The sequence below is a fragment of the Hesperophylax consimilis genome, chromosome 21 (genome assembly GCF_061612785.1).
Source record: "Hesperophylax consimilis isolate HC1 chromosome 21, BYU_Hcon_1.0, whole genome shotgun sequence".
Taxonomy (NCBI): domain Eukaryota; kingdom Metazoa; phylum Arthropoda; class Insecta; order Trichoptera; family Limnephilidae; genus Hesperophylax; species Hesperophylax consimilis.
The window spans coordinates 1,725,766-1,738,680 of NC_142856.1; the positions used below are offsets into that span (position 1 = coordinate 1,725,766).

Sequence of the window (12,915 nt, forward strand, 5' to 3'; positions counted from 1 at the left end):
AATCTCTTTATTTTATTCTGTAAAAATTGAATTGGACTGATTATTACAGTTTTTTTAATTTATTTTGTTTACTCTTCATTAAAAGCAGCCGCTCAACTGCCAAAGCAGTAATCATATTATGTGCATCCCAGGCTAGGATTTGGCCTCCTCCGAAAATGTTTTCTGCTGACTGTGGTTCCTTAGTATTTACCTTCAGTTCTCAGTTCTTCCCCTCCTGCTCCAATCCTCTTCAACGCAGTCCATCAACCTCTTCTTCGGTTTACCTCTGGGCAGCTTCCACTGTTACAATAATATGCAGCACTAGACTAAAATAGCTACAAAGCAGCTATGGAACATAGTCAAATCATGTGTATTATGGAGTTATTTACCCAAATTATCATTTGAATTTATATTTATTTAAGCGTCGTAAACATTTAAATTAATAGAGAATCCAATCAGGGAAAGAATTATCTTGAATTGTATAATTTAAAAAAAAAACAAAAATACTGATTTTATTTTATTAACAACCACTATGTAAATTGCCATCTCAACACAGGGGTTCCACACCTAGTGAGATGGGCAATACGTCACTATAAAAGTATAAAAAAAAAAAAAAAAAAAAAGGGGGGAACAAACCAACATGCGCGGGAGGCGGCGTGACCATCCCACTTTCGGTGATTTGTCAATAAATGAATCTGACAGTGTTCAGGTAACTGGCATTCTAATATCACCGTTCAGTCTTCGAAAATAAAATCTGTTTATTAATTACTAGTCCTTAACTAAATACAAATCCCAAATTGGGTAGACAAAAGTTCGGGCTTGTTCCAAAATTAAATATTTTGATACGCTATATAGTTAGGACACTTTTTCAATTATGTTATAATTTACCCACCTCATTCAATTTTTGCGTCACTACGCCCGGAACGAACACTCAGATCCTTCGCAGAAAAGTCCCACAAAGGATAGCTCTGCAAACCTTTGCCTTACTTTAGCGAACCTTACTTTTCTGCGCATGATCTGGTTATTCAATGTTCGGTCTTCGGTGGTCAATGTACTACTGATATCATAGTTTAATCAAAGCGTTCTCGAATCCTTCTGGTGCCAAAAATATGGTCACGTGGTTTGCCTAAAGCTCGTTGAAATGATACCTAGATTTCATGTTAGGGCAAGTCTATTAATTTGAATGTCTATGATTAGCGCTATTCACGGCATGTAAATAGCCGTTCATAGTACCAAGAGTAAAATTGATAAATGTGTTATGTGTTTTCTCTTTAGACGCCACTTGCCCCCCTTGCACCCCTTGCAGCCCCGGAGCTGCCCCGGGCCCCCGCGAAGGAGGTGTTCCAACAGCCCCAGCGCCCCGAGGTTGCCATCTGGCCGCATCACCCCCGGCCAGTCATGAAGACTGTGGCCGATCTGGAGGTAAAGGACATTCAATGATTACACCGAAAAAACTTTGCTGATCCACTAAACCGTTGACGAAGAAACAATTCCGTCTAACAGTACTACAGTACAGTCTAAAAATCACTTTTTATGAAATTCAATTGAAAAGCTAATGATACTACCTCTAGATATCGCACACAGTGGAATATAAGCAATACCAGACAACTGACATTGGTTATATTTCTCCAATATTTCCGCTATGGAAAATTGACACTCCTAAAAAGTTTTTCGTCTCTCCTGCACAATTAGATTTTTGGCATACGGGCGGTGATGATTGTGATCCTATTTTAAACCCCCATAGACCAAATTGGTTGGTTCAACCGTTGTGTTTCAACCGTTTGAGTATTGCGTACAGACAGAGTGATGGTTGGTTCAATTTCGTCAGTTGCTCCTCTGGGGAATACGCGCAGCATGCCTCCTACTTTATCGAGAAAACAAAAATTTGCAATCGTTTTAGTACCATTGTTAACTATTAAAATGAAAAGAAAACGATAAACAAATGTCTCCTGAAACAAAAAAAAATTCACTCATTATGCTATTAAAAGAATATTTTTTTTTACTTTTTATGGTTTCATTCGTTCCTTTTCAACTGCTCCTGGTATCTCTTAATAATAATAATAATATTTGGATGATTTGTATAGCACCGTTTTTGTGCAAAATCACCTCAGGGGCGCTGTACAAATATGTAATACATTTCTACAATGATCTATGTTATTACTAACTATATGGAGATACAGTACCATACTTACCTTGTAGGTCACTTAAGATTAACACTTAAGAGTGGGTTATAGGGCAGAATGGTGATTTGCTGGAAAACGGCTCTCTAAAACGGCTTAATACTACCTTTCGTATGTCATTCTCAGACTTCATATTCTTTGTTACCAATTAATGGACTATTATTTTTCAGTCTGCCTATTTTTTTTTGTAGTTGTTGTAGGCATTCGACCATAAAAAATAAAAACATTGATACACCATACAACCCACTTTTAAAACTTGGATGTATGATTATCGCGTTAATAACGGCTTTACACTATATTTTTAATTTAAAATATGTATATAATACACACATCTGTAGAAGTACGGCCTCTAATTATCGTTATGCTATCTGTGGATATTAACAATTAAATAAATACTTCATCTTGCACCAAATTTTCAACGCATTTCACAGTTTTTTACTTATTCCGGGATGGAAGCCCCCGGTGATGGCGGTGAAGCTATAGGCTCCCTGTTTTACGGCGTATATATTTCGAAAATGCCATCAAGATGTTTCATTAATGGGTCTAAAAGTAGAATACCGACTCACTTAAAGAATTGCAATAATCTTATGAAGCTACAAAAACAGTAAATACTCACAAATTCTCTTTTTTCATGTAAATTTGACGTATTGTATTTTTTTAAGTGTCATATTTTTTAAAAGTTGTAAAATTCAACATTTAACATGCGTTCCTTTTCCTAACGGTTAGCACTAACGTCATGTTGTTTACTGGCGGCATCTTTATGCAAGTGTGTGTGAGAGAATTCACTGTCTTTACGCGCTCTGACTAAGTGGGAGAGTGAACGTTTTTTCATAGGGCACGTTTGGTAATTGAACCAAAAATTACCAATATTATTTTTCTCTTTGTAGATCAATATTATGATTTATCCATGGCAGCCGGAAAAAATACTCCAAACAAGGTATGCTTCAAGTAACGAATAAATGAAAAAAGATTATTGTTTAGTTGTACTAAATGACACAGAATAATTTAACAAATATATAAATAAAAAAATAAAATTTCTTTTATTTCTCGAGGTCAATTTATTAATGATGTTATTAATATGTATAGATATTCTATCAAATATAAAATTAAGAAATTTACCAAATAAATCCACCTTCGATTTTCTCGAAAACGAAAGCTCAAATAAAAAAAGTCATAACCCAAAATTGACAATAAATGAATAACTGCTTTGATAATTTTATAGAGAAACTGACCAGGACGCGATTTTCGTAAATTTACTCAACATGTGAGAACTTTGGGCGGTTGGTTCGATTCAAGACCTCTGTGCGTTACCTCAGAATGATTACAACCCAAGGGCTTATAACTTGTAAACATAAAGAAATATAAACCTTAATGTTGCAGGTTTCAAAACTATCCGTTTTTAGCTTATGACCTATAAAGGGTTTTACCGTTTATACCACGAGTTTCCGAACACCGTGTAAAACAAACTATATGTATCGGAAATGTTCCTCAACACTAATGACAACAGCAAGTGAATGATGAAACATTTATAAAAAATGTCAAATTAAATGCTTTACCAAAATAGTAGGTTCTGCAAATAAGTCATACTTTTTTACTAAGTTGTTTGTTGTACTTAATATTTCACATTCATATTATACGTTCATTGCTTTGCGACAAACGCACATGTGATGTTATATTTTAACAAGTTCATTAATGTACAACTACCGCCCTCTAGTGACATAAAAATGAAGACATTTTGACAGTTTGCGAAATTTCGCTATCATATAACAAGCGCTTAATTGACATAAACTAATTGTTTATTAGCGAAATTTAGATACAGAATTAGGACATATTGGAAAATTGGATATAATTGGACTTTCTATCAGGAATGGTATATTTAATTGGGTTATGACAGCTTAAAAAGGTAAGTTTTTAGTTTAGACCTGAATTCTGTTGGACTTGTTATGGATCTTAGTCCCGGAGGGAGTTTATTCCAAGCCTTCGGCCCAGATTCTCCGTAAGCGCGATCACCCAACTTATTTAGCTTGCGCTTAGGTTCCATCAGTCTGCCTACAGCTGATGATGTTGCTGATCTAAGAGTTGACTGCCTCAGACTAGTGTTTTTCAGGACGCATAGTTCAGAGATGTAGGTTGGGGCCATTTCATTGATGGATTTAAACACCATCCAGCACAATTTGTACTGGATTCTTTCAGGGCACTTGAGCCAGTGAAGGTTACGAAAGTGTTCTGAAATGTGCTAATATTTAGAAATCCCGGTTATGAGCCGTGCTGCTGCATTAAATACAGATTGAAGTTTGTCAATTTGATATTTTGGAAGGCTGGTATAAATGCCGCTGCAGTAATCGAGACGTGAAACTACGTAAGAGTTGATAAGTAGTTTTGTTGCTTCTGTAGGAAGGTTTCATTGGTAGATTTGAGTTGTCTTAGGTGAAAAAAAACCGGTGCTTACAGTCCTATTTATTTGACTTTTGAATGAAAAGTCCAAATATAAGACACCGACAAGTTTGACTGTTGTTTTTGGGATGATATCGCTGCCGGAAATAGAAATAGGTGAATCGTCTATGAATGTTGACGTTTGTTTGTGGCAGAAACTCAGTCGTAGATGGATTCAGCTACAGCTTGTTTGAAAACATCCAACGAGTTATTGGTTCTAGACATTCAGCTATATGGATCTTGAGACTATTGATTTTGTTATTGTCATTATCATGTGTATTTTTACTGAGCGCAGTAAAAATAAACATGCTGATCGTCAGCGTAGCAGTGAGACAAGAGACCAAATGATTCCATTATTTTGGCAACATCATTTGTAAAAAGGATGAAGAGAAGTGGCCCCTAAACGGATCCCTGGGGTACCCCTGAAGAAAGTGTTGCGAAGTTAGACAATTTATTTCCAACCCTCACGGCTTTTAAGCGATTGGATAGATAGGATGCCAGCTAACTTCAGCGTTATTGTGCCCTTTTAGAACAAAGTGGCAGATTTGAACTTAAAATATTCGAAGTTTTGTATTAAAACTTAAAATAATCTGGAATCAGCGACACTAAAATTTTTTTTTTTTTATACATCTAACTTAAGAATTATCACGGTTATTCTTCATTTTATCTACAACTTAAAAATTGAGAACTTCCCAAGATTTTCAAAATTAACTCGGAGTGCTTAAAAAAGCAGCCGGCTGCCCCTAGAGCGCCACAAGCTGCCTTGTAGTTCTACATATATTTGTGATAAATCTTCCACCCTTTTCCAAAGCACCAGCATTAATTTCTGTCACTTTCAGCTTGACAAACTGCCGAGATGGACCCGCCGCGGCAAGACAAACAAGCCCCCTCCGCGCAAACAGGAACCTTTCTCCCTTCACCGCTGTGCACCCATACTGCCACGGGGATACGTGCTGACGCCTGGCGGCATGTCCAGCTGCGGCGACGCCGTTGTGCTGGCGTCCCCAGGCTCCGTCGTCTCCAGCAGCACCGTGGAGCTGCCAAGGCCCGCCCCTAAACCGCCCGCGAGGCCCGTGGCCATAGCACCCGCCCCGCTGCTGAGGGTACTGCCGGCAGTGCGACCGTGGCCTGGAGTGCCAGCACCCAAAATAGACAGGTCTGTCGCCTTCAGGTAACAATAAAACCTCACGCAGAATGTCGATGGAATGTTTTTGGAGGTTGTATGACTAAAATTTCATCTCATCAATGGAGTTTTGATACGAATCTTGATGCAATTATCGGCAGTGAGGAGTGGATCTGGGAAAGGTAGGATGGAAGTAGTCTGAATGCTGTACAAATGAGATCTCCGAGGCGTAGGTATGGTAAAACTTTGTATGACTGTCTTCAAAATGTGGAAATCTGGAAAGGATGCAAGACGCTTACATGGTTTGGCATGTAGAGTGGATAATAAAAAAACACTATTTTCGGTTGTGTGTCCGTCCTGCTTAACTCTGGTTCAATGAACTTTGAAGAATTCAGACAATCGATAAAGAACTATAATAGATAATAGATTTTTCATGGGACTGCGCTAATAATAATAATATAAGTTGGTAGAAGTAGTCGGGGACACCTGAGGAAGGCATGGCACTGGAGATCCCAGTGAGGATATCATTATATCTATTTGTTACAAAACGGAAGATAGTCCGTTCAGTAGCTGAGTTGGCATCGCATTTGGGTCCCACCCAGGCGTAGTGTATTCAATTCCTTGGCTGGCTAAGTCCTCCATCACAACACAAGCAACATTTTCCGCTTACTGTGGTGGTTACTATGTATTAATGATACGTAGGAGTGCATTTTTCAACATTGAATTTTGAAATCCAATCCTTTGTCCATTGATATTTCAAATATGTTATTAAATGAATGAGGAATGTTGGCAGGCCGCCATCCAGTTTCAAGATTGAGCCACCTTCACCGTCGCCATCGCCGTCACTGTTGGGCAACTCGGATACCTCAGAAGTCTCCAAGCCATCTGTAGCCGGCCACTCTGCAGATCAGGTAAACACACAGATTACCAATTCTACTTTTGAAACTGACAGTTCATGATTGGAATTCCAAAGCCATCTTCAGACTGGGTCTGGGACTGACTGGGACCAGACCCAGTCTGGGGCCTTCAGCCTGGGACCAGTCTGAAGATGGCTTTAGCGAGCTGAAACCGGTTACGGTCAATAAAATTAAAGTGGAAAAACGTTTTATATTTGTTTCATTATAATATATTAACACAGATTACCAATTGAACTATTATGTATGAAAGACCAGAATCATCGCAAAAACATTAGAAGAAAAAAAAAATGCACACATACAAAACTCATACTCTTTTATTTACAATACGGTATTTGATAAATACTAGCAAGCTTTACGAGCTTCCTCATTTCCATTTAACCTTGTAATTAATATAATAATTAAATACAATTTATTACGAGTTCCTATGTTCTATCTAATTTTATTAAATACAGATACCACACTTTGATTAAAAAGTTTTCTTCTTTGCACCAATAGGACACTATAGTAAAAACACTGGACATTGATTTTAAATATATATTCTGGTCCTCCAGCAATGAGATAAGGTGCTTCTGCAGACGTTGTACCCACATGAAGCATACATAGGTGGGGCCGGAGAGTAGGCGATGTGGGGACCACTGAAAATGTTTATTCTGGTCCTCCATTAATAAGACAATGTGCTTCCACAGAAGTTGTACCCTCATGATGGATAGATGGGGCAGGAGAGTAGGCGATGTAGGATAACGTTGTGGGGACCACTGAAAATGTTTATTCTGGTCCTCCATTAATAAGACAATGTGCTTCCACAGAAGTTGTACCCTCATGATGGATAGATGGGGCAGGAGAGTAGGCGATGTAGGATAACGTTGTGGGGACCACTGAAAATGTTTATTCTGGTCCTCCATTAATAAGACAATGTGCTTCCACAGAAGTTGTACCCTCATGATGGATAGATGGGGCAGGAGAGTAGGCGATGTAGGATAACGTTGTGGGGACCACTGAAAATGTTTATTCTGGTCCTCCATTAATAAGACAATGTGCTTCCACAGAAGTTGTACCCTCATGATGGATAGATGGGGCAGGAGAGTAGGCGATGTAGGATAACGTTGTGGGGACCACTGAAAATGTTTATTCTGGTCCTCCATTAATAAGACAATGTGCTTCCACAGAAGTTGTACCCTCATGATGGATAGATGGGGCAGGAGAGTAGGCGATGTAGGATAACGTTGTGGGGACCACTGAAAATGTTTATTCTGGTCCTCCATTAATAAGACAATGTGCTTCCACAGAAGTTGTACCCTCATGATGGATAGATGGGGCAGGAGAGTAGGCGATGTAGGATAACGTTGTGGGGACCACTGAAAATGTTTATTCTGGTCCTCCATTAATAAGACAATGTGCTTCCACAGAAGTTGTACCCTCATGATGGATAGATGGGGCAGGAGAGTAGGCGATGTAGGATAACGTTGTGGGGACCACTGAAAATGTTTATTCTGGTCCTCCATTAATAAGACAATGTGCTTCCACAGAAGTTGTACCCTCATGATGGATAGATGGGGCAGGAGAGTAGGCGATGTAGGATAACGTTGTGGGGACCACTGAAAATGTTTATTCTGGTCCTCCATTAATAAGACAATGTGCTTCCACAGAAGTTGTACCCTCATGATGGATAGATGGGGCAGGAGAGTAGGCGATGTAGGATAACGTTGTGGGGACCACTGAAAATGTTTATTCTGGTCCTCCATTAATAAGACAATGTGCTTCCACAGAAGTTGTACCCTCATGATGGATAGATGGGGCAGGAGAGTAGGCGATGTAGGATAACGTTGTGGGGACCACTGAAAATGTTTATTCTGGTCCTCCATTAATAAGACAATGTGCTTCCACAGAAGTTGTACCCTCATGATGGATAGATGGGGCAGGAGAGTAGGCGATGTAGGATAACGTTGTGGGGACCACTGAAAATGTTTATTCTGGTCCTCCATTAATAAGACAATGTGCTTCCACAGAAGTTGTACCCTCATGATGGATAGATGTGGCCGGAGAGTAGGCGTTGTGGGGACCACTGAAAATGTTTATTCTGGTCCTCCATTAATAAGACAATGTGCTTCCACAGAAGTTGTACCCTCATGATGGATAGATGGGGCAGGAGAGTAGGCCATGTAGGATAACGTTGTGGGGACCACTGAAAATGTTAATTCTGGTCCTCCATTAATAAGACAATGTGCTTCCACAGAAGTTGTACCCTCATGATGGATAGATGTGGCAGGAGAGTAGGCGATGTGGGGACCACTGAAAATGTTAATTCTGGTCCTCCATTAATAAGACAATGTGCTTCCACAGAAGTTGTACCCTCATGATGGATAGATGTGGCCGGAGAGTAGGCGATGTGGGGACCACTGAAAATGTTTATTCTGGTCCTCCATTAATAAGACAATGTGCTTCCACAGAAGTTGTACCCTCATGATGGATAGATGGGGCAGGAGAGTAGGCCATGTAGGATAACGTTGTGGGGACCACTGAAAATGTTAATTCTGGTCCTCCATTAATAAGACAATGTGCTTCCACAGAAGTTGTACCCTCATGATGGATAGATGGGGCAGGAGAGTAGGCGATGTAGGATAACGTTGTGGGGACCACTGAAAATGTTTGTTCTGGTCCTCCATCAATAAGATAAGGTGCTTCCATAGACATCGTACCCACACAATGCATGGGTGGGACGGAGAGTAGGCGATGTGGGATAAAGCTGTGGAGACCACTGAAAATGTATATTGTTGTGTTTTCTTCTGTTAGTGTAAGTCGCGCTTGATGATAGAGTGTGCGGAGTATTAATTATAATTTTTTTGATTACACATAACCAATAACTTTAATTATTCCAGGCGGCAAATTTTCCACCGTCTTCCTCTGATCCCTGGACCCACCTCGGCAGCGTGAAGAGTGAGGCTGGTAATGTCAAGAGCGAGAAGAAGGACGCGACGCCGAACCTGGCTAACCTGCTGGATATCTCGCTGCCGTCCAATATCGGCGACGACTACTCCATAGGGGTACCGCTCAAGCACCAACACAACGGGGGCGCCGCTAAACATGACAACTTCTCAGGTACACATACTACCCCTTAGAATAGCCTATTAGCCACGCTGTTTGCATGACGCTCTTTATGTATCAGTTTTTCTTAAATCATCTTGAGAGATTTCTCCGCCATTTCACATTATAATATTACCTATTAACCCCACACGAGAGACTCCGAGGAAAATAATTTCCCTCTCGGCCTATGTCATTTTTGAGGATGTTGTGCGGAGGGTCTTTTTAAGGAAAGGAAGGAGAGGAAGTTCTGGGAAGGCAAAAGTATGAGGAGTGGGTAGGAATTTAGGGAGTTGGTGGTGTGTCCAGAAGTGATAAATAAATACATCTCTCGCACTTCGGCGCAAGGCGATGGGTCGAGAGAACAGTTGGAGAGGTCAAAAGGTCTCCCCAAACCAGCCTTATTTATTTTATTTTTATTTATTACTTCCAGGTCTGCTGCCAGCGGAGTCCATGTCCATGAGCCCCTCCCGGCTGCTGAAAGAAGACCAATGGCTAGAGTCGGAGGTGCACAACTTCTCCCTCAGTTCGTTCCTCGGCCACCTCGAAGCTGGACGCAGCAAGGGGCCGGAGAGTGTCAAGGGCGAGGAGACTTCGGTAATTTTATTTACAAAAATTATGAACTACAATGTTTGAAATTTGTTAATTCTTCGTCTTCTGGTGCCGTGGCAGTGGAAATCTTCTCTAAAAATACCTTGGTTCAGTGAACTCCCATCAAAACGAAGAAAATAAGACAAACTTGTATTATAAATTTACCACACTTTAAACAGCGCGCTATTCAAATTCCGTGCTAAAAAATCTACCCAACCTAATTAATACTGTCCTAGATTGAGTCCCAAATGAATTCCATTTGTGCATTATGAATTCAGCAACTATGGGCTTTCTGTTGTAATTTTTTTAAATTTAAAAAAAAAAATGTAATCTAATGTTTATAAGACAAGGTTTTTTATGCATAGCACAAAGGATAACAAATTATTATAAGCAATAATTAGTCACCTGAAATATCAATACAAATTGAAAATAAACAAATTTTATATACATACTAGCTGTACCTCGCCACGCTTTGCTGTGGCTCAGTTTGTCTGTGCAGAAAGAGAAACAGTATTGCGTGTTGCTTTTACTTCCAACAGATGGCGCTCTATTAAAAAAGCATGTTTTTACCTGTTACAGGTGACATTTTTATTTATACAGAAGCTTAAGATGTTTATTTAATATTATTTTTAGGTTGATGGCCACCACCTCCACAGTCTGATGGGGGAGACTAGCATAGACTACATGGCCAAGTTCGAGGATCTTGCAGCTAGAGTAGGAGCAGAAGCCACTAAATAATAATAATAAGCTACACAACTCTCGGATGTTTAAATATTATCGGCCGTTGCATCCAATCTTTCCTTAATGGCGGCTATGTTGACTTAGGTTGGGATGTTTCAAACTCTCGTCGCATTAATTTGATGACCTTCAAATCGACAATCTGCGCCGCAACGGTGCCCGTTAATCGCCGATTCTCAGTCTGTTTTAAATTTTTAACAAATTGTAATTGGTTGTCTAGCATAAAAACATGACATTTATTCTTGGCAGCCGATCAAACCCTGAAATGGACCAAGAGTCGATGTTTAACGGGGACCGTGAAATGTCAAAAATTCAAAATGGTGCTGAATAAGTTATGTTTGGTTGGATACAATGGCAGTTTTACTCTATTTTTTTTTAATCTAATTTTCTTTTATAATATTAATGACTTTTCATAACATGATGACATTTTCCTCGAGATTTTAAGGAAAAAGGTCTTAAACAATAAATTTAAAAAATTGACGATTAGTGTACAAATAACATATTTTTGAAGACAACATTTTTTGATTTTTAAATTTTTAACTCCAATTCAGAAACCAATAAAGCTTACAGAATTTATATAAAACATTATATTGTGACTATTTTGAAATGCTAATTGTATATTTTTATACATAGACAATACGTTGACACAAAATGTACAAATATAATTTTTATACATAGACAATACGTTGACACAAAATGTACAAATATAATTAATTATCAATGATGCCTCATACCGATATCTTCCCAGTTGTAGAGTATAGCTCATAGAAAGTATCTTTTCAATTACAAATTTTAAGAAAGGTATTCTTTCAATTATTCTATTATTTATAACTTATTCTAAGAAACGTATCTTTTCAGTTTTAAATTGTTTCTTTTCACTTGTAAATTAAGAAACCTACAGGGTGCAACAAAGCAGACAGTACAGTTTTGAGGGGCCGGTACATCTCGTGAGCTAGGGCTAGGAACCTGGGTGGGGTCTTCTTGTGTCAGGAGGGTCGTGCCGTTTTCAGTCGTTACCATGGTTTGATCCGGACAACGCCGGGGCTTCGCCGTCTGCATGTTTCCAGAAAATGGCCGTTCTTTCGTCGCCACTCAGCGGGCCTTCCGGCTGCACTTCAATCTTGCGCATTGTGATACCGTCCCTCACCTAACTTCAGGCAACTTGATGGGTGACCTCTTCACTCCCTAAAAGGGACACGGTCCCGATTTGCAATTTCCAAATTTATGGTGATTGGGCCTTATTTATTTGAGGAGAATGGACGAACTGTGACTGTAACACTCAACGTTATGTTTCCCCGAGTTGGAAACTTTTTTGAACTTCATTTGAAAGAACTTACGGGAAGACAGATCTGGGAGACATCTGGTTTCAACAGGACAGTGGCCCTTACTGCTCGAGTTTCAATGACGAAACTGCGACATGCGGTGGCCCGTGCGCTCACCTGATTTAAGCATTTGCGACTTCTTTCTGTGGCGTCACACTTTGGAAGAAGTCAAGGCTCAAATTTGGGAGGAAATCGCCACTATACCTGTCGAGTTGTGCTAAAATACGCCGGAAGAAATCGCCTTCATAAATGTATCGCCGCTGGAGTCATCATCTTTCCGATGTCATCTTCAGGACAAGATGCATAAAACGGCATGATAAACCGAATAAAATAAAGTAAACCCCATTATTTTTTAATAGCCCTTCAAAACTGCACTATCGTTTTGCTATACCCTGTATCTTTTCAAGAATAAATTATAAGAAATGTATCTTTTCAAGAATACATTATAAGAAATGTATCTTTTCAAGCCTATACATGTTAAGAAATGGTAATTTTACAATAAATTATATGTATGTAATTATCAAATATTTTCCATTTCGCATATACATTATTAA

The 12,915-nt window shown here is 39.3% G+C and overlaps 1 protein-coding gene across 1 annotated transcript in view; it reads left to right on the forward strand.

The window, feature by feature from the left end:
* The window catches only part of LOC149413484 (uncharacterized), a 183,097-nt gene extending 171,377 nt beyond the window's left edge, over positions 1–11,720 (forward strand). Inside the window, exons 14-19 of the mRNA XM_089644407.1 lie at positions 1,255–1,401; positions 5,432–5,763; positions 6,509–6,626; positions 9,509–9,728; positions 10,144–10,286; positions 10,935–11,720. Of these exons, the coding sequence (XP_089500533.1) occupies positions 1,255–1,401; positions 5,432–5,763; positions 6,509–6,626; positions 9,509–9,728; positions 10,144–10,286; positions 10,935–11,039 (1,065 nt within the window). The 3' untranslated portion in view covers positions 11,040–11,720. The remainder of the gene's footprint in view (positions 1–1,254; positions 1,402–5,431; positions 5,764–6,508; positions 6,627–9,508; positions 9,729–10,143; positions 10,287–10,934) is intronic.
* The last annotated feature ends 1,195 nt before the right edge of the window (positions 11,721–12,915 follow it).